The 21,358-nt window shown below is 41.8% G+C and overlaps 1 protein-coding gene across 3 annotated transcripts in view; it reads left to right on the top strand.

Annotated features, from left to right (window-relative positions):
• Positions 1 to 21,358, top strand: part of vps9d1 (VPS9 domain containing 1) — a 96,741-nt gene that overhangs the window by 33,569 nt on the left and 41,814 nt on the right. For 2 of the 3 annotated variants that reach the window (XM_078210646.1, XM_078210649.1), the window contains exons 8-13: positions 943 to 1,030; positions 2,484 to 2,569; positions 8,526 to 9,112; positions 14,099 to 14,228; positions 17,058 to 17,263; positions 21,157 to 21,241. In XM_078210646.1, coding sequence (XP_078066772.1) covers positions 943 to 1,030; positions 2,484 to 2,569; positions 8,526 to 9,112; positions 14,099 to 14,228; positions 17,058 to 17,263; positions 21,157 to 21,241 — 1,182 coding nt within the window. The remainder of the gene's footprint in view (positions 1 to 942; positions 1,031 to 2,483; positions 2,570 to 8,525; positions 9,113 to 14,098; positions 14,229 to 17,057; positions 17,264 to 21,156; positions 21,242 to 21,358) is intronic. The other variant, XR_013497600.1, reaches the window with a different exon arrangement.

Raw genomic sequence — 21,358 nt, 5'->3', positions numbered from 1 at the left:
AAGCTGCCTTCTGGGATTGAGAAAATGCATCCAGCAGTAACCCAAGGAGGGTGAGGCTCTTGCAGCTGAGGATGGAGACTCTCATGCAGAAGAACCCAGACTTCCCTAATGGGGTCCTTGCTCTTCGAGGTCCCACTAAGGAATTTCCTTTCATAATTTTTCTTAGAGGGTCGTGTTGGCTTCCCAATATGGCATTCCCCTTCAGAAATAGGTTAAAATTCCATCATGGTTCCATGTACATCACATGGGGGTGGAACAAGGAACCATTGGAGATCATTGAAAAGTGTGATTGTTTGAGATAAGCTTTTAATGCATTACAGATGTTAAACTTGCTGCTTTCTCAGAAGCCCTCCCCGTGCCCCCAACGCGCTTGGTGTAAGTTAGGGCTTGGGCAAACAGAGTTTTCAATGAATTCAAGTTTATGGAAGCTAATGGGTTTCACTGTTGGACAGCAACTTCCCACAGCGCACATGCAGAGTTAAATGCAAAGATCAGGAAGTTGCTCAGTTACCCTGCTCCTCTACAAGCTTCACTATACCAGTACCTTGCAGAGGAACTTTGCATTGAAATACATGGAATGCACAAAGTTGTGCTTTCATGATGGTTGCATGCTAAAATCATGAAATAATGTTAGAGTTTGTTCATTCAGCGTAAGTAAATATTTAAAGGTGTGATAAGCCTTAGTTATTGGCAGTCAACCTTTCCAACACTAAATACTAACTTTTAAAAATGTATTCCTTCAAATTTTAATTGTTGTGAATTCATAAGTATAATCTTTTTCTTTTTGTCTTTTTTACCTTTATCCCCTAATCATGATTTACTTTCCCTCTTTTTATTTCACTTTCTATACATGATTTGGCGTTGAATTAATTATTTCCTGATTCAGATTGTTTAATGTAAGCCGAGAGATATTGCTTCTAATGAATTTGATTCCTTTTCAAGGAGGTTTTCAAACAGTGCCACACTGACCCCTGAAGAGGAGGAACAGAGAAATGTATACACAAGCATTTTAGAGTTTGAGCAAGACCATGTAAGTACCAAAAGAAAAACACCTAATTCTATTCAGATGTACAAAATAAGGGTTTCATATTTCTATAATAGTGGTTGCGATTCTCTCATCCCCCTTAATTTTTTCTAGTGTGGATTACACTTGCACCCCACCGCCCCCCCCCCCCCCCCCCCCCAACCTTTGGGGAGCTAGCAGCCCGACCCAGCTGGAGTGAAAGTGGGGCAATCGGGGGCCCTCCCTCAGGAGGTCAGGCAGCAGGGGGGATGGTGCCCCCTGGCAGTGCAGGCCTGTGCCCCCTAACTGCCCAAGGGGCAAAGTGCCAATGCGTTGTGGGAAGTTGCTGTCCAATTTATTTTAACAATAGTCCTGCTGCCACTCTGCAGTCGGGATCAGGGGGGGAAGGAGGGAGGACGGGAAGGAAGGGAGGACAGCAATCGGGGCGGGGTGGGGGGGGGTCAGCCAGTAGGGGGGGAGGGACATGATCAGCCTGCTTGGTGGGGGGAACTGTGGGGGGGGCGGGGTTACTATCTGGGGGTGGGGAATTGGGGGAGGCTGGAGATTGAGGCAGGCTAGGAGGACGGGGGTCGTTGCTGGGCCCGGGAATGGTCAGGGGGTCAGCAATCGGGCCATGGGGGGGAATGGAGAACCATTGTCGCGAGGGTCATGGGGCTGGCCAGCGAACGAAGTAAGAAGTCTCACAACACCAGGTTAAAGTCCAACAGGTTTATTTGGTAGCAAATACCATAAGCTTTCGGAGCACTGCTCCTTCGTCAGATGGAGTGGATATCTGCTCTCAAACAGTGCACAGACTGGATCAGCGAACGAACTGGCCAGGGCTTGGGAGGCTGGCAGTGCAGGGCCACTGCGCATGCGCCGGTCTCGGTGCTGACAGATCGGCGCATGCGCAGTGGCCCACTCAGCGCGCTGACCCGCGCTGATTTCAACCTCCCCAGGGGGAGTAGGCCTCGCTCCCTAAAATTTAACGATATTCATGCTGGTGGCCTCTGCAGTGCACAGAGTGTGGGAGATTCTTCTCTGATCTCCCACTGAAAAAACAGCGTGAATTACTTCAGTTTTCAACACTTAGAATTTTTGGGGGGGAATTCCGCCTAGTGTTCCTTTGACCAGTCGAACAGAATATATTGTTTTCAAGAAGCCAGAGTAGTTCTGGCTGTCCAAAGTCCCTTCTCAAGACAACATTATATGTTTTACAACTTCGGAAATCGCTGCAGAAGCATTGAAGCAATATTTTATATATAATCACAATATATAAGATGTGCAGGCGCAGTGGATTTTTTAAAAAAGCAAACCTTGTGCTTGATTTGAATCAAGGTATGGGCAGTTCAGCAGACAACAGTTTGATTCTTTTGTCGTAAAGATAGTTGTACCTCAACTGCATATCAACAGCAATTGTACTTTTAATAACCTATTCCATAACCAATGACAATTGCATTTTGAATCTTTTGATTTGTAGGAGTGGCCTAAACAGTGGAAAATGAAATTAAGATCGCAACCGAATGACCATGTGCTGGTGGCTGGCCTATTATCTCAAATACTGAGGTATAGATTTGTTTTTTTTTGGGGTGATGCGGTACCCTTTAAGATGTAGGAACTGTTACAGCTTTATAGCTAGTCATTTCTTTCTGCAATTAATGATAGAAGATAAAGACAGTTTATAACTTATCATAAATGGTCTATAGCTGCAAGACTACTGCCAGGAGCTGGAAGAATAGATCGTTTGGAGGATTTGATAAATTATAAGTCTTCAGTGTTGGTGATCATGCTTGATCTTCACTTTTGCAGCCTTCCAAACTCTAAATGTGATTTCACACCTTCAGTCTTCAAGTTGGTTGGTCATGCCTTATGTCAATTCTAGCTTCTATTTTGTTTTTGAATAGTTCTGTTCTCAGGCAGACCACTAGATGGAGCACCATATAAACTCTGTATGATCCTCTGAAAGTGTCCTTAAAAATTCTTTTGTTGCATGGAGAATTTGCAGCAGTGTTTCACAATTTTTTTTCACAGTGCACAAATTTTAAGCCAGCATACAGCAAAAATATTATATGAGGTAAGAAATAGAAGCAGGAATAGGCCATTCAGCTCTTTAAGCACACTCCGCCATTCAATGAGATAACAGCTGATCTACCTCAACACCATTTTCCCGCTCTGTCCCTATATCCCTTGATGTTTTTAATATGTAGAAATCCATCGATGTCCGTCTTGAACATACTCAACGACTGAGCCTCCACGGCCCTCTGGCAGCATCCTTGGAGAAAGAATAAAGAGTCAAGCATCTTCAACCTTGATGAAGGTCACTGACATGAAACATTAAGTCTGCCTCTCTCTGTACGGATGCTGCCAGACTACCAATGTATTTCCAGAATGTTTTATTCTTATTTCAGATTCTCAGCACCTGCTGTCTTTTGCTTTTGTGTTCATTTTCTCTTTCTTTTTATTTGGTTGTTGGAGGTCAATTATCTCAGCTCCAGGACATCACTGCAGGAGTTCCTCAGGGTTGTGTCCTAGGTTCAACCACCTTCAGCTGCTTCATCGATAATCTTCCTTCCATCATAAGGTCAGAAGTGGGGATGTTCGCTGACAACTGCACAATGTTCAGCACCATTTGTGACTCCTCAGATATCCCTTAACCTAAGTTGCCAGTTCACTTTAACTAATTATGCTTTCATGCCCTCTTAATTGCCCCTATTTAAATGTAAAATAATAGATTGGGATTCTCTCATTTTGAGACCAAGCGTGGCAGTGGCAGCCGACTCTGGTGGCCGGCCTGAATGAGAGGATCCTGTGCCAAATTCTGTGGTTGGAACCTCATTAATTATACACAAGTACATTCCCCCTCCAACTCTCCTGGGGGATCAGCAGCTGATTCATCTGCTCACCCTCAGCTGACAGATTCAAAGGAACCGGTGCCATATTTAAATATCAGTCCAATACACTTGTCTCACCCTCTCCAGCCCACACTCAGCTGACATACTGCACTAGACTGTGCAGTATGTCAGCAGCCCAGAGGGAAAATACTAGCAGCCTCAAGAAAAAGTCTGTTCCTCGTTTGAACCACCTTCCACCACCCCCTTCTCCCCCCCACCAACAAGCCCATCACCTGTGAGGCGTCCGTGCCTCACTTGAACCTCGATCCACCACCTCTGGAGTCTTCATGCATCCCCTTCCAGTAAAATGTGTGGTGTCCCTTTGACCCCCTTATTTGTAAGCTTTTCATGCAGCCTTGTCAGGATCTAGCTCCACTCAACGCCCCCCCCCCCCCTCCCCCCCCTGTCTTCTCTGCCTGCCTCCCGATTGTCCCCTTGGCTTTGTCAAGGCACCGCCCTATCCCCCCTCACCTTGCATGCAAACACCCCATCTCCTCCCCCAGTCGAAGTTCAGACTTTTGTTGCGATGGCTGCATGTATCTCACTGCACACTGCTGTCCAGATAGACACTGGTGTGTGCACCAGGGGCAAGGACACCACTGTACTTTCCAACCCCAAGCACAATACTGATCCGAGACAGTGACAGAGGAGGATACAGCGGTCCAGCAGCACGGTGCTGTCCATGAAGACCAGCTCAGCATGGAGATGAGGGCAGGGACTGGTCTGCCCTGGCAGAGTGGTGAACAGTGTATTAGGAGCAGTGCAGCACTACAGCTGAAAACTTTGTTGCACTCAACCCAAAGTCTCTTGGCAACTGCCTTATGCAAGTCACTCTTTGACAATTGGGTTTGATGCCAACGTGATTTGCTGCTGGCGCGATCCAAGATCAAACAGTCTGATCGATCACCCGCGGTCAACTATGTTGATGAGCATTCATGAGATGCAAATGACATTCATGCCACCTGCCAGCAGGAAGACCGACTTGCCCTTAACCCACCTTTGGGAGAATTGCAATGTAATTTTACGCCAGCAAATTTCTGATGTTTTGGCTCTCGCCAAATTCTCTGCACCCGCCTGCTGTGGGCAGGTTGGGAAGATTCTGCCCTTAGTTTGGGAAACACTTCTCTCTCTCTCAAACTGAATGTGAAATCCAATCATGCTATGATCTGGCAAAGTTTTCATCAGGTAAATTAAAGATGTCTTGGATTTTTTTTTCTTTTCATCCCCATACACTTTCCTTTTACCTTTTCTTCTTCACCACCCACATACGTGTTGGAGTGCTTTAAGATGTGGTATGATGCTCAAAGATCTGAGTACAGCAGCAACTGGGAACCATGTAAAAGCAGAACAATTCAATATTCTTTCTCCCTGGTTAGGTAAAATTGTAACCCTGTGCGAACTAATGCTTTCAGCCACAAGCGAGAAACCTAAAATGGCATCACCTGAAAAGAGCAGAGTATTTTTGCCATAATGTTTTTCAAAATATATTTTCTTCTAGTCTGTACAGAGATTGTGTATTTCTGAAAACAAAGAGACATGTTGAATCTTTTCATCTTTCACTCAGTAGGGCACTTCACAAGAATACCAATATAAGGGGAAACAATAGTTTGATTTTGTATGAGAAGAGAGTACTGATTAGTTGGCAAGTGGACTCTGGGAAAAGTGTTGTCATGGAGATGCACCAGTTGATAAGTTACTGACAGTAACCTGCCAAGTATTATTTGAAATCTAAACCAAGCAGCTTGACCCTTATTGTTCAAGGCTCTACCCTAAGGAATGAGTCAGCGAATGGCACTCACTTATTTCCTTTAGCTGAAACAGGCACAAAGTGTGTATGCGTTCTTTCTGTCTGCAAAGAGCAAGGTCCTATGTATTAATGTATAGCTTCCAGTACACGCAAATTAATTGAATTGATTTATTATTGTCACATGTATTGGGATACAGTGAAAAGTCTTGTTTCTTGCAAGCTGTTACAGACAAAATATACCATTCATAAAGTACGTAGGGGAGAAGGAAAGAATAAGGTGCAGAATATAGTGTGCAGTTATAGATAGGGTGAAGAGAACAATCAGCTTAATGTGTGATCGGACCATTCAACAGCTAATAGCAGCAGGGAAGAAGCTGTTCTTGAGTCATGAGAAATGCGCCATACCCTGAGCCCAACTAACAATCTTAGATTGGTTGTCCACTTGCTTGGAGTCGAATGGTCAGGGGGATAGGGGTAGTTGGGTGATTGGAGGAGTATTTAGAGGGTGGGAGTAGTCAGTGGGTGGGGAGGGTGGTGGTTCAGAAAGATTGTCAGGGATTGAGGATGGTAGTTGAGTTGACAGAGTGTCAAGCAGGTTTGGGGTGGCAGTTAGGGGGCCGCAGTCAGTGGTAGTTGGGATATCCGGACAGAAGTGGGCAGAGCGTCCGATGGGGAGCTGGGGTGGTGCGTCACTGGTATAACTACCCAGGAGTTAAAACTGGTTTTAATCCTACTAACTTTTCCTGCTAAATGAATTGGAAGCATCCAAAATCTCTGATTTTAAATTCAAGTTTCAGACGGTTCCCGATGCAGGATAATTGATTATCGGAAGTTCCCATGCAATTTCAGTGGAGTCCTTGCCTTGGGACTTCCGAGGATCCTCCAGTGCATCTTTGGGGTACTTCTGGAATGCAACCATCCAATACTGGAAGATGTGACTTTGGTGAATAGATCAAACGGCAGTCCCATTTTCTGCAGTATTATAGATTTTTTAACTATCATGTTGAATGGAATAGAATAACTTTTCTGCAATATTTTAGACACCTCTGAATGTATATAATTATGCTTCGGTCCAAAATATTTTTGTTTCAAATGTTTTCTCCCCTGCCTTTGAATCTTGCCGTGGTGCTGGCACTCTGATATTTCACCCAAGTGGTCACCTTTGACATGTGAGCAAAGGTGGGAACTGTCAGCAAACTGTTCAATCATATATGCTATCAGAGGCAAGCCCGATCCTGTCTTCAACTCTCACAAATTCATACATGTTTCCTCCTAAGAGTCAGAAATAAGATGCCAAATGAAAACTCTCTTGGCTAGCCTAGTGGCATCATGACTTATTAACAAATTTAATATGAACTAGGGTTTGAGTCCTGAAGTATATCTTAGCACCACACTAGGCATCAGCAGTGGTCGGGTATAACAAATTTACTTTTTAAACTTTTTTGGAAGCAATATTGCAAAACCGGATAACAAGTGTGTGTTACATAATTTGCTGAACGCAGACTGCAAAACAAAAACCCTAAATGCTTCACTAGAAAAGAGCGGACCGAGGGATTTATTGCCTCACACTACCGGCTTTTTTATAGTTTTCTACAAACATTTGAATAGTGTTTTTTTTTTCATGGGATGTGGGTGTCACTGGCAAGGCCAGCATTTGTTGCCCTACCCGAGTTGCCCTTGAACTGAACGGCTTGCTAGGCCATTTCAGAGGGCAGTGCAGGCCTGGAGTCACATGTAGGCCAGACTGGGTAACATGGCAGATTTCCTTCCCTAAAGGACATTAGTGAACCAGGTAGGTTTTTTTTATGACAATCAATGATAGTTTTATGGTCAGCATTACAGAGTAGTTTTCAGAAGCAGATTGTATTGTTTAAATTGACATTTGACCAGCTACCATGGGTGGGATTTGAACCCATGTCCCTAGAGCATTAGCCCTAGCCTCTGGATTACCAGTCCTGTGACATTACCATATTGCTACCATCTTCCCCCTAAGTGTGGCCTACCCTAGTGTAATTCTGTGTAATTATTTGCTGCTTTGCTTCAAATGGTAGTCATTAACTTGTAATTTTATTGAGGGATTGCCAACAATATGCCCTGCCCAGAGGCTGACTTTAACTTGTTAACACTGCGTGGTGTCACTCAACCTTTAAGTGTGGAACTACCTCCAATTTGCTGGAAGGCAATGCTTACCACAAGTATGTTTAATTATCCTCAGTGCAGAAAGATTATTTATCAGTTGTTTGAAAACTGCGTCACTCATACCATTTAGAAGAATGCTGTTACATTTGATGAAAACACTGATTTCTTTTGAAGTCTCAGGATGACTCACTTTCGCCCATCTGTTCACTTGTGACTGTTTATATGGGAAAGTTCTCTGATTCAGAATCATTCACGCAATCTCATTTTGATATTTCAGAATATCAGTATAACGATGCCAACAAATTCACTGCTTCTGGACTCTCCCTTGGGTTATTTCAACTAACTTACAACTCAGAAATCTGATCAATTTTCAGACATATTGGGGAATTGTGCACTCACTGTACAACTATTGTACCTCAATGATTTTTGAAAATGTTTTATTGTATCAGTAATCACTGAAAATAGATTTTGGAAGTTAAGTAAATGGATGACTGAAAATTAATTTCTCTATCCGGTACGAATGGAATTCATATAATGTCAACTGTGATTTAATTTGAATGTTTTATCAGTGTTTTTCACGTACATGTTCAATGGAAGATTTTTGTTTATAATGTAATTCTGTATAATAACCTGCAGGGTTCAGGATTTTGTAATTATACAGTGAAGTTCTAAGCTTAGGTCAGCTATATATTTCTCTCCTCATCAGTTATGAACTAATCTTGTTTTTCATCAATCGTTTCTCTAGCTGTTCAGAATATCCAATCGCCCAACTACTGAAGAAACTGCAGTGTAGGATCTACAGCAAGCTCTATCCTATTGTGAATAAACAATTTTCAGACCTGGCTAGTGTCAGTGAACTGGATGGAGGCGCTGCATTGTACACATCCCTCCCCCTATGTGCACTGAGGACAGATGTGACATCTTCACTCAACAAGGGAAGCAGATTAAAGTCTTCCAAAAGTGCATGTTGCTTGGGATCTATTCAAGATTACAACAAAATAACTACTGGTGGATTACGACACAGTTCCTCTGTTAGCTCAGTGGCATTCGCTGAATATCAAAATGCAAATTTGAAAATTAGTGAGCCGAGTGGACCGGCAGAAAATGTTACAGATCAAATCATCTCAACAACTGTTATGCCAGATCTGATGGCTGAGAAAGACAGCCCTTTTGAAGATTTGGAGCACTATATGATGAAGTTTGCACAACAACCAGGAAACATTACGGATAACCTGAAGCAGGTGACAAATGCTGATCACCTTCACCAAATGGAAGACATTCCATTGCAAAATCACCTGAAGAATATTGTAACAGATGTACATAACTCAATAGGTAATGTACTCATTCCCTCTACAACTTTAACTGGATATAGCTGTTCTGTAGTTCCAATGCACGGAGAAGAGATCTGCTGGTCAGAATGGAGAAAATTATTGTGAATTTTGCTAAAGGGCAATACTAGTGTTAAGAGCATCAGCTGATTCTAAATGCCACATCCCAGAAGGAAAACTTGGAATCCCTGCCCTTAACTGTATTTGTTAATTTGGTATATTGTGAGGGAAGATGTGAACACCAGGGAAGGATGTCCCAGACGTTTTTGTGATAATTTTAAGCAAAATAAATGTTTATTACAAATTAAAACACACAATAAAATCAACTGAGATACACTTAGCTACATTAATGGCTATGCACATTCTCTTTCAATTTACCCAGTTGCAAACCCCTCTATTTTCCTAACCTTGGAGCTAAACCTCCAAAAACAATATCCCATAGTTCCACCAACTCGACCAACCTGACTTTCTGCAATTTCCATTTTAAAATAGTCTGTTGTTCTTCAATCATACAACCACCAGAACACATTCCCAATTACTGGTTTCCTTATTTTCCATTTTAACACCATTTCCTGACACTAGCATAAATTTTGTATCATCAGTAGTGTAATGCATCACAGAATCATTGCAGCAGAGAAGGAGGCCATTTGGCCCATTGTGTCTGCACTAGCTCTCCAAATAAGCAATTTGATAACCGAAGTGCCATCTTCCCACCTTCTCCCAATAACCTTGCACATTCTTCCTTTTCAAATAACAGTCTAAATCTCTTTTGAATGCTTCAATCAAACCTGCTTCCACCTCGCTGTTCAGCCATGGGCATTGCAAGCCTTAACCACTCGCTGCATGAATCAGCCTTTCCTCATCTTGCTTTTGCTTCTTTTACCTATTACTTTAAATCTGAACTCATTCTTGATCCTTCCACGAGTGGGAACAGTTTCTCCCTATTTATTGATTCCAGACCCCTCATGATTTTGAACACCTTTATCAAATTTCCTCTTAGCCTTTCTTTCTCCAAGAAAACAGCCATAAGCTTTCCAGTCTCTCTTCATAACTGAAGTTCCTCATCCCTGGAACCATTCACGTGAATCAAAGTTTCATAATCTACAATTTAGTTGGAATATACAACACCCAAATTCTTGATTATTAACTGCCCCTGGCTGAAAGCAGCTAGGGTGGGTCACAGTTAAAATTAGACCAGTTACTATTCTTTTTGATCTTGCTGCCTTGCTGCTTACGATCACGAGGGGTCACGGGCTCAAGGTGAGAGGGGCGAAGTATAACTCTGATATTAGAGGGATGTTTTTTACACAGAGGGTGGTGGGGGCCTAGAATGCGCTGCCAAGTAGGGTGGTGGAGGCAGACACGCTGACATCATTTAAGACTTACCTGGATAGTCACATGAGCAGCCTGGGAATGGAGGGATACAAACGATTGGTCTAGTTGGACCAAGGAGCGGCACAGGCTTGGAGGGCTGAAGGGCCTGTTTCCTGTGCTGTGCTGTACTGTTCTTTGTTCTTTGTTCCTTGTTTTTATCACATCCTGATTTTAGACCGACTGCTCCCACTCCCCACTGTGTATGGAGCTTTCCAGTGCACCGTGCCTTAGCCACCTGCGCTCTCTCTCCCCCCCCCCCCCCCCCCCCCCCCCCCCCGACTTACTGTTGGGGACCATTCTTATGGGTTCAAACTCCACTCAAGCTGACAGCACATCATGTTGAAGATGCTTCCTTTACAATAAGTTAGAAAACTGAGGCCTCATTCCCCCCAAAGCATAAAATGTCCTATGGCATTATTCAAAAAAAAGCAGGAAACGTCTATTATTCTACACTCAATTAAACCTTATCTGGTCATTTACCTCATTTCCAGTTGTTAGACCTTGCTGTATGAAAGTTGCCTGCTGAGTTTATTTACATTGAAACAGTGGCTTCCCTTCGAATGTACTTTTTTATAGCTGTGAAGCACTTTATGCTATCCTGAAGTTGTGAAAGGTGCATATTTAAAGGTAATTTAGTTATTTTATTTTCCAATTCCTTCTCTCCTTTTCTCTCTCTTTGTTCTTTCCTTTTTTTCCATTAATTTCTCTTTTCTATTTTGGATTTTTAATGATTAATGCACCCCCTGACCTCTACATCTAGTTTCGTTGCCACCCTGTTCTGCTTTATTATTCACAACTTTAACCTTCAAAAATGAATTAGTCACTGCGTCATGCTCCTCTGTTATTACTTTTATCCCCCAGGTGACAACCAAGGTAGGTGCAAATTCAGTCGCAGTTCCCTGTACATTTTTCTGGGGATCAAATTGGTTCATGTTTTACAGGCCCACAGTATTAAAGGTAGTAGACATTTTTTTTTGTCATTTAAATGGATGCAAGTTTGCTGCAAATAAGGTGAAGAAGATAGGACTTTTCATTCAGTGATTCGGATTTTTCTGATGTTATGGGGACATGCGTAGGTATTGAAAACCTAGTAAGAATGGGGCAATGTGAGAATATTAAACTTTTTTAGACAAACCCAATGTAAATTTATTCATCGCCATTTTTTTTCCCCTTTGTCCAATTACAGCCCCCTCAAAACCCCTCCAGAGTGTAAATCTTGCCCCTATTTTTTTTTGCTTTTAGCTCTGATGATGGGTCATCCTAACTTGAAACGTTGGCTCTATTCTCTCTCCACTGATGCTGTCAGACCTACTGAGATTTTCCAGCATTTTCTGTTTCTGTTGTAAATTTATTCTAACCTTTGTGCTGCAAGTTGTGTGTTACATTAAAACAGGTTAGAATGGAAATGTGTATTTCTTTATCGTAAAAGTAAATGTTTTCTTCTAATGACAAGAAACATGGTTTAAGGAGGAAGGTTTTTGATGTGAAGGTGTGAATAAAAGCTTGGTTTGATGATGATGTCGGTCTGTCAGGTACAAGGTAGAGGGGTCTGAGGAAATACTCGAATGACATAAATGGGAAACAAAACCAGCCACTAGGTGTCAGTGTGTTTTTAACTATAAGGATTGAAATAAAATTCTGACAATTATATTTCACAAGATAGATCTGAACAACAAAGGTCATTCCGACCGTCACTGCAACCCATTCATCCAAAAAGACTCCGCAGATAATCCTCTCCTACATCATCATCCAGTTGTTTCTCAAATTATTCCAGGATTTTCACGTGCACATTACAATTCTCACTGATTACTTTGATGTGATGAATTTCCTGATATGAGTGGAAAAGTAATCTTTTATTTTGGTTGAATCTGTTTTCCTTTGTGCTACTTGCAAGTTTGGCTTTAAGTAATTTTCTCGATTTACTTTTTCTGCACTGTTTACCATCTTAGTACCCCTCCAAATTCATCTGTCAGTTGCCTTCTTTCTAGGCTGTCATTCCCAAATTTCTGCAGTCTTTTCCCATAGCTTAGTCCTCTGATCTAGGGATCAGCTTCCTAACTCCTCTTTGAACTATGCCAAGGGATTAAAGATGTGATTTAGTTAGCAGCAGTAGGCATGGTAAGCAAGGTGGTCAGGAGCATTGTATGCATCTTGATTATTATTTCACACAGATTGTACCGTGCTACCTTGACAATACAGTTCGGCATTCTTTTTGCTCCAAGGTTAGACATATTGTGCATGGAGTCAAATAAAAAAATTTCTTTCAGCTAAATCCTTAGCTACTTTAGCAACAATGGGTATTTATGCGATCTGTTTTATTCTTCCAATTGCATTGCATTACACTGGCCCATGTTAATATTCCATATTTAATAACTCATGTATTGCAACACAAGTTTCTGCATCCAAGTTGCTCATGTAAAGAAAAAATGGAAATTGTACCTTTCACAAAAGTTCTAAAACATTTCTCAACCAATTTGTGCACAATGTGAAAGTGCAGGATGGGACAAAAATAGAAAATGCTGGAAAATGGGATTTGGTTTAATGTCTCATTGAAAACAATATTTCGCATAGCGAGGCACTACCTCAGTACCGGATTGGATTTTTCAGTACCTGCTCTTGTTTTTGAACCCATAATGTGCTGATATTGCAATTGCAATTTTCTTGGATAAAAAATACTGGGCCATGTGACCTGGCAATCCTTGACCCGGAAACAATACCAACAGGAAGAACATTGAAACAGAAGCTGTGTGGATGGCAGATAGAAAAGAAATCTGAACCTCCCAAGGAGAGCGACAAGCAGAGGAGCTGAAGGGTGAAGTCAGTTAGTGCACAGATGTAGGCACAGACAGAGGAATACAGAGAATTCTTGTGAGGAGAAGAAGCAGATCATTCAGAAAGAGTTCAGTTTTTCTGTTTGGCAGGAAAGGAGACAGGAGCTCTCTGGAGCAATGTGCGAGCTGGCTAAAAAGGTCTAAACCTGGAAAGCTGCATGAGTAGCTCAGAGCTAATGAGCTGGGTGTTTTCCTAGAAGTGGCCAAATTGTGAACTGGGTATTATTGTTTGGTTGTTTGAAAAGGAACTGTGGAATGCTACACTATCAGGACTTTAATGACCCAAGTGTGCCTTGCTGATGGTTATATGGTACTCGTGAAACTCGGAGGTGAAAACTGTCATTCCCAAGTTGTTGGATAGGACTCTTTACCTGCCTTTTATGAATAAAGAACATGAATTTGTGGAATGTTGTGGCTATGTAGTGCCACATGTCCACAGGAGTGATGCGAATGCTTGTGGCTTTATAAGACGTGCCTTTGTTGTATCGACTATTTAAAGTAAAATGCATCTTTTTACTTGAAGTATTATTTGCCTGTTAATTCACATTAATTTGCATTGGTTCTGATTTGTGTTAAAGTAAGTTACAAAACTTAAAATTTGTTTGGTAACATTTTCATTTGAGAGTCATTCAGTAAATTTTGATTTAGAGTTCCTCCCACGTAGCAATGGTATGAATATGCAACTTAGAATGCAAGAAATTGCATATAAACTTGATGTTGTCTTTTCAGGTTGGATGAATGCCATTTTTATTTAACTTTCTTGTCTGCCATTTTACTTTCTACAGACAGGTTACTGGCCTTGTGTGTTCTGGCTTTTGAACCTCTCAACACTGCTACTGGAAAAGATCAATGTTTGGCCAGCATTGAGGAGGCTTTGTTCCGGCCTATCTGGATGTTCCTTTTGGCTCTCTTTAGGTATTATATTACATGTAAATCTTAAATGAATGGAAATTTGAATGTTTAATTTTGGAGGAAAAATATTTCTTTGAAAGCAGAAGAAAGCAAATTTTAATTTGTAGTTTTAAAGTTGAGCTGAATATGGTTAGAAAAATTGTTTTCTTGTAAAATACTGTGTACTGTAATGTCTGTTGCAATAGTTCAAGAATGTTTGTGACTTTTTTCAACAAAGAAACATAATATGCTATTATCAAAAGGGATAACAGAAAATGTAGGATTTCATTGTCTCAACTCTTGAGTTTAAAATCTATGCGTTTCTGTTTTGCTTCATTACTGGTGATCATGCATCAACTGCCTCAGTGACACACTTTGGAATCTGTTCCCTAAATCTACCCACATCATTGTCCTCTTTTGGCATCTATTTAATCTCACCCAGGCTTTGGTCACCCTGCCTAATTTTTGCGTTGTGCTTGTTTTTCCTGCATCTCTATGAAGCACCTTTGGAACATTTTTCTACACTTAGGCACTATCTCTAAATGCAAAATGATGATGAGGAAGAAAAGAAGGAATATATATATGACAAGATTCTTTAGCAATGAACCATGACAATTATACTTCCCACAGCAAGGATGGAATTTAACACCCTCCCTGCAAGTCAAGTTTGGAGGGGATGTTTAACTGGACGGGAGGGTGATAGGTGGCGATCCCATCACCTTCCCTCCTCTTTCCCAATTAAGTCTGGGTTAGAAGAGACTCATGAATGACCTTCTCACCCTGTCAGTAATTATTGCTCACTCAAAGGCCTCATCCAGCCGTTATTAGTATTCAACTATCAGCAGGCATGGCGGTTAGAGTCATAGAGGTTTACAGCGTGGAAACATGCCCTTCGGCCCAATCTTTCCTTGTCGCCCCTTTTTTAAAATCACTAAGCGAGTCCCAATTTCCCGCGTTTGGCCCATATTCCTCTATACCCATCTTACCAATGTCAGACTTCTTGCCACACAAGGAGTCTGAAAAGCAAACCCCAATTCAGAGGTCAGCAACCTATGGCATGCGTGCCAAAGGTGGCATTTGAAGTGATTTTGTCTGGCACTCACACTGTCAGTTAATGGCATGAGAAGTTCTGAAGAGAAAAATGTCATTTAGTTATCCTGTGAAGGTATGTTAATTGATAAAACTATAGAATTTAAATTGTAAATACTTGTGTTTTTCTCATCAATGGGACATTTTAAAGTCCCAATTTGCTGTTTACATCTGTCTTACATAATGTGGACTGTGCACTGTGTTCGATGTTGTGTGCCGTCTACTGATTTTTTTCACTAAGTTGAGGGGTACCTTGACAGTAACTTCATTGCAGTGTTAATGTAAGCTACTTATGACACTAATAAATAAATAAACATTTGACAAGTTGTCACTTCCTAAGAAAACAAAGTTAAATGTCCATTTACTTTAGCCTTCTTGGACAGACACATATTTGGATTTATTCAAAAGGTGGATCATGTTGCCTGTTCTTCCTGTTGTGAACGTGTTGTTAGTTGCACGTCAAGGATTCAACAACATTTTCAAACGAAACATAAGAATACCTTGACGTGGGCAAGAATGAATCATTCAAAAAGGTAGTAGCAGGATATGCAAAGCAAAGCAATATTTTTAAACACCTAGCTGTGAGCAGAACTCAAGCCCCGGAAGGCAATTACAAAATTGTCTTGTGTAATTTTGTGATATTGAGCAAATTGTTGGAGCTATGGGCTGACAAATCCCCGGATCCTGATGAACTTTATCCCAGGGTCTTAAAAGAAGTGGCTAGTGAGACCGTTGATGCATTAGTTTTACTTTTCCAAAATTCCCCCAATTCAGGAAAGGTGCCATTGGATTGGAAAATAACAAATATAACTTCAAGGTCATCATTAGACTTTTAATTCCAGATTGTTTTCTGATTGAATTAAAATTTGCTGTGGTAGGATTTGAACTCACATCTCTGAATCTTGTTCTGGGTCTCTGGATTACTAGTCCAGTGACAATGCCACTATACCAGTGCCTCCCCCTGTGAGTGGTGTGCCATAGGGATTGTGCTGGGGTCTCACCTTTTTACACTTTATATAAATGACTTGAATTAAGGGACCAAAGTTGCTAAATTTGCTGATGATACAAAGATAGATATGAAAGTAAGTTGTGAAGAGAACATAAGGAAGCTACAATGGGACATGGATTGGTTAAGTTAGTGGGCAAAGTTCTGATAAATTGAATATAATGCAGGCAAATGTGAAATTGTCAATTCAATAATGTCAGATGTTACAAATTTCAACACCAACTCCATCACGGATTTCACAGAGGCAGAATAAGGAAATAGGTTGGCAATTTAAATATTTGATTAAAACCATTTTGTAGAATTCACAGTGGGTAGCCATGTTTTAGAAAGCCCGGAAACTAAAGGGATGTAAGGACAGTTTTGGGGAGATTAAGTGCCTTTACATAATTTTTATCTTCTCCCGCCCCCCGCCACCTCCCCACCCCGCAACTGATCAAGGTTATGGACAAGACCTGTCTGCTCCTGTGACCTGCTCAAGAATCCTCCCCACTTGACGAGAAGCTAAGCATATCCATCGTGCTGACTTCTGTGCAGAGACCCTGTCAAACCAAGAAGTCACACGCTGTGAAGTTAAAACTCAACAGCATGCGGGAAAACCTGGACTTCAGGATTTCCTGTTAACACCCAGATCATTGTGCAAGCATGAGAGCAGATTCCAAATGCATTGACTTCCTTCCTAGAGTAATGTGAGAAACAAAGGAGCCTCAGCAGTCACAATGTAGTAAAATGTGTATAACATTCACTCTTTTTTCTTTTAGAAAAGTGAATGTACAGAGGGAAATAGCTCTCGAAAAGAGCATGAAATTGTACAAGATCGTTGGCCCAGCAGATATTGGTGTTGCAGCTAAGCTTTTCCCCAAGGAATCTGCTTCTTCAAGTGATTCCTACCCTTATGAAGTGGCAGTGCAAGAGTTAAGGTTAATAACCAAAGAATATTGTCCACAAAAAAAGCTTGAATGTATTGGTAAGCATTTAATATATTTACTGAAGTTCATGGAATCATCTTTGTTTATTGGATAGCTAGCTTCCAGGCAGTTGGATTAGATTGATCGTGTGTTCAATTTATATTAGCTATAATTTCACTTTGATCCTTTGAAATTACAAATTGCCTGTTTATAAAATGTTAACTCAAAATAAAGTGGAGCAGATGCTTGAAATTTCAAATATAAGCACACAAGGTTTGGAAACACTGAGCAGATAAGGCAGTGTCTGTGGAGAAAACCAGTTAACATTTCACCCTTCATACGAACGTGAAGACCTTACAGATGAATCAGCTAAAATAAAGGAGAATGGGGAAAGGCACGTGCACAACAGGAAAAAAAAAACCTGCAGAGTGCTTAAGTGGCAAACCAGAAATGGTTCAATGATACAAGTGAAATAAATAATGGAGTATGTAATAAGATAAATGAGAGAAATAAAATACTTGTGCAGTATGTGATGTACAAGTCAACAAAGAGGAGAGAGATAGACAACTGAAATGGAATCATGATAAACAAGCTTGGGTGATCTGGTGTTAATTGTAATTGGGAGTTTAATTCAAGTGATGGGCATTAATGGACATTCATTTGTGTCCATATCTAGGAGCAGGCTGAAACTGGTTGCTAGGTTGGACATGCAGAATATGTAATGTAAATAGAAGCTTATAAACGCATGAAGACTATGCTACAGTTCTATCCTTCACCACCTGGCTATGGTTGGTTCCTCTTTCAACTTTTCCCATGTTACATAGAGTCACCACAATGCCGGATTATCAAAATCATTTTTGGATTTGGCAGGTGATTTTATAGCCGAAGGTTCTTCCTGCCGCTAACCTTCCCTATTTGTCTGGGCCAGGATCCGATACAGACGGGCTTGCCTGCACCACTGGTTAGGTTCTTCCATAGGCAGCAGGTCCTGGAGAGGGACTTGAACCCACACAGAGGCAGGAAAGCTACCCACTGAACTGCTCCAGCTTTCCCTTCACCGCTGGGCTATCTGAATTCTAAATACTGGGAGTCAGGTAGAAGGAGAAAAATTGACACGCACAAATTTGAAAGCATGGTGTTCTCCTCTCATTGATTGTTCTCTTCACTGACGCTGCTTAACCTGCTGAGTGTTCTCAATATTTCTGTTTCAATTGTAAACTGTCATAAATCTGATCAAATGTGTAAGTTCCTGACTGCTTGTTCTTTTAGCCTTGCATGTAATATCTTAATTTTTTTTCACATCATGTTGCCACCTGTATGAATCCAAGATGGTGAAAACTCCATCTAAATTTTGAAGTTTATTTGTTAGTGTCACAAGTAGGCTTACACTAACACTGCAATGAAGTTACTGTGAAAATCCCCAGTTGCCACACTCTGGCATCTGTTCAGGTGCACTGAGGGAGAATGACCAATGCATCTAACCAGCACGTCTTTCCGAAGGTGGGAGGAAACCGGAGCACCCGGAGGAAACCCACGCAGACACTGGGAGAATGTGCAGATTTCACACAGACAGTGACCCAAGCCGGAATCGAGCCCTGGTCCCTGGCACTGTGAGGCAGCAGTGCTAACCACTGTGCCCACCGTGCTGTGCTACAAAATGGCAGTTGGTGATCAAGACAATCCAATGACAATTTTTTTTCTCCTCTCCCTCAGCAACAATTCTTGCGGCACTGCCTCACTGCTGTCACAGTTGTTCCATGAAGGCGAAACCTTGCCCTAAATAAAACCATCATCCAGTTTTTTAGAACACCAGACACTAATAGAATAGAAACAAACTTGCCACAAGGCATAACATTGATTTTCAAATTTCAGTATTTTTTATATCATTGCCTGAGGCATAGATAGGAGCATATTTTTCTCTGTGCTGTTGACCGCGACTAAGGTAAACTATCCATCATCCTTCTCGATCTGTCCACGGCCTTTAACATGTATGGTCACCCCATCCTCCTCCAACGCCTCTCCACCTTCATCAACTGGCTGGTTCCATTCTCATCCATCCGGTTGTAGCCAGAGAATCAACTGCAATGCCTTCTCTTCCTGCCCTTGCAGTATTAATTCGGGTGTCCCGATGGAATCTATCCCTTCCTATTTCTCATCCATATGCTGTCCTTTGGCAACATCATCCAAAAATATGGCATCAGTTTCCACATGTGTGCCGATGACACCTTATTTCTACCTCAACACCACCTTTCTCAGTATGTTCACTGTCTCCAAAGTGTCAGGCTGATTGACCGACACCCAGAGCTCACTGAATAGAAATTTACTTCCATAAATTGGGAAGACAAAAATAGGAATTGGGCTGAATTTTAGTGTGAACTTCAGGCTAGACATTTGGTCCCGAGTCCCCACTTGCCGGCAGTATGTCTGGCTTGGTGATTTTACTGCAGGTAGCTTCCTTTTCGGCCACCTTTAGGCCTGTCGCCCAGTTAAAGGTGCTGAGAGGGCTGCTGATGTTGCTGCCTTACTCAGAGAGCTGACATTCTGAAACCTCATCGGCCCAACAGGAGAGGTAGGTACTGCTGAGCGAGGTCGAAGAGGCCTCAAAATGGAAACACGCTTGGACAGCTGTGTAAAAATTAAAATTTAGGTGAATGAAGGCAGTAGACCCTATGGGACAGAGGGAAAACCTCTCCAGGAGAACACAGGGGCCACAGAGGGCTACCTCCTGCTCCAATGAAACACTGGGCTGCTGCAGGGTAGCTATTTTCATGACATTGGTGGTCTTCCTGGTGCCGGGAGGCTGTTTCTCTGTCAGCAAAATGCCTACAGTCCCTTAAAATGGCCCGGAATTGAGGCTTTAATTATGCAAACCGGCAGTCTGTCCCCATGGAGCAGGCAGCCAATCTGTCTTACGGCCCAGCTTATCCCCATTACTGGGAAACCTCTCTGGGGTGGAACAGTGACCGTTAGATGAACTGATTACATCCACCACATCACTAAGATTGCTTGTTTCCGCTTCTGTAACATAGGAGCAAAATTAGGCCACTCAGCCCATCGAGTCTGCTCCGCCATTCAATCATGGCTGATAGTTTTCTCATCCCCATTCTCCCTGATCCCCTTATTAATCAGGAACCTATTTATCTCTGTCTTAATGACACTCAATGACCTGGCCTCCACAGCCTTCAGCGACAAAGAGTTCCACAGATTCACCACTTTCACCAAATTCCTCTTCTTCTCTTTTTTAAAGGATCATCCCTTTACCCTAAGGTTGTGCCTGTCTCTGCCCCTGCCTCAACTTATCTGCGCCTGAATCCCACCCCTATGACTTTGTTACCTATGGACTTGACTATTGCAGCTGACCCCATGATAACCTCCCACCTTCTCTATTTTCTGTAGACTTGACATCATCCAAAGCTCTATTGCCTGTGTCCTAACTTGTATCATCTCCCATTTATCCATCATTCCTGTGCTCACTGACTATTGGCTCCGATTGAGCAATATCTTAATTTTCAAACACTTATTCTTGTTTCCACATCTCTCCTTGGCCTTGCTGCTCACTGTATATGTAATCTCCTCCAGACTCTCAAACATCAATTTCTGCCCTCCACTCTGGTCTGGTGAAAAATCCACAATTTACTCATTGTTATCACTGATAGCAGTGTCTTCAGCTACCAAAGCCCTGGAATTCCCTCCCTGAATCTCTCCGCCTTTTCCTCCTTTAAGGTGTCCTTTATAACCTGCCTCTAATCTTTTGTTTATCTTCCCTAACATTTGCTTACATGGTTCGGCGTCAAGCTTTGTTTGATAAAACTCCTGTGAAGCCAATTGGGACATTTTACTATGTTAAAAACGCCATGCAAGTTGTTGTTGCCAATTGCCCCCTATCGAGTACAAACTTTATGTATGATTTGAACGTAACAGTTTATAATACTATTGTCTCGTATTGCTGCAGTACGAACGCTGCGTCTTATCTGTGAGTGTGCTGAACATTACTGCAATTCTAAGGAGGCTGGTACCCTGCATGTTGCTTCTGCAATGTAAGTATTGTGTTTGCAGGTTTGTGGACTTTAATAAAGCAGCACATTGCCTAGTAATCTACTAATAATTTATTTTTAGATAATCTTCCAAATATGGTTTATCTGCTGGGTTTTGCA

Source organism: Mustelus asterias, chromosome 4, assembly GCF_964213995.1.
Source record: "Mustelus asterias chromosome 4, sMusAst1.hap1.1, whole genome shotgun sequence".
Taxonomy (NCBI): domain Eukaryota; kingdom Metazoa; phylum Chordata; class Chondrichthyes; order Carcharhiniformes; family Triakidae; genus Mustelus; species Mustelus asterias.
This window is presented reverse-complemented; position numbering and strand designations above follow the sequence as displayed.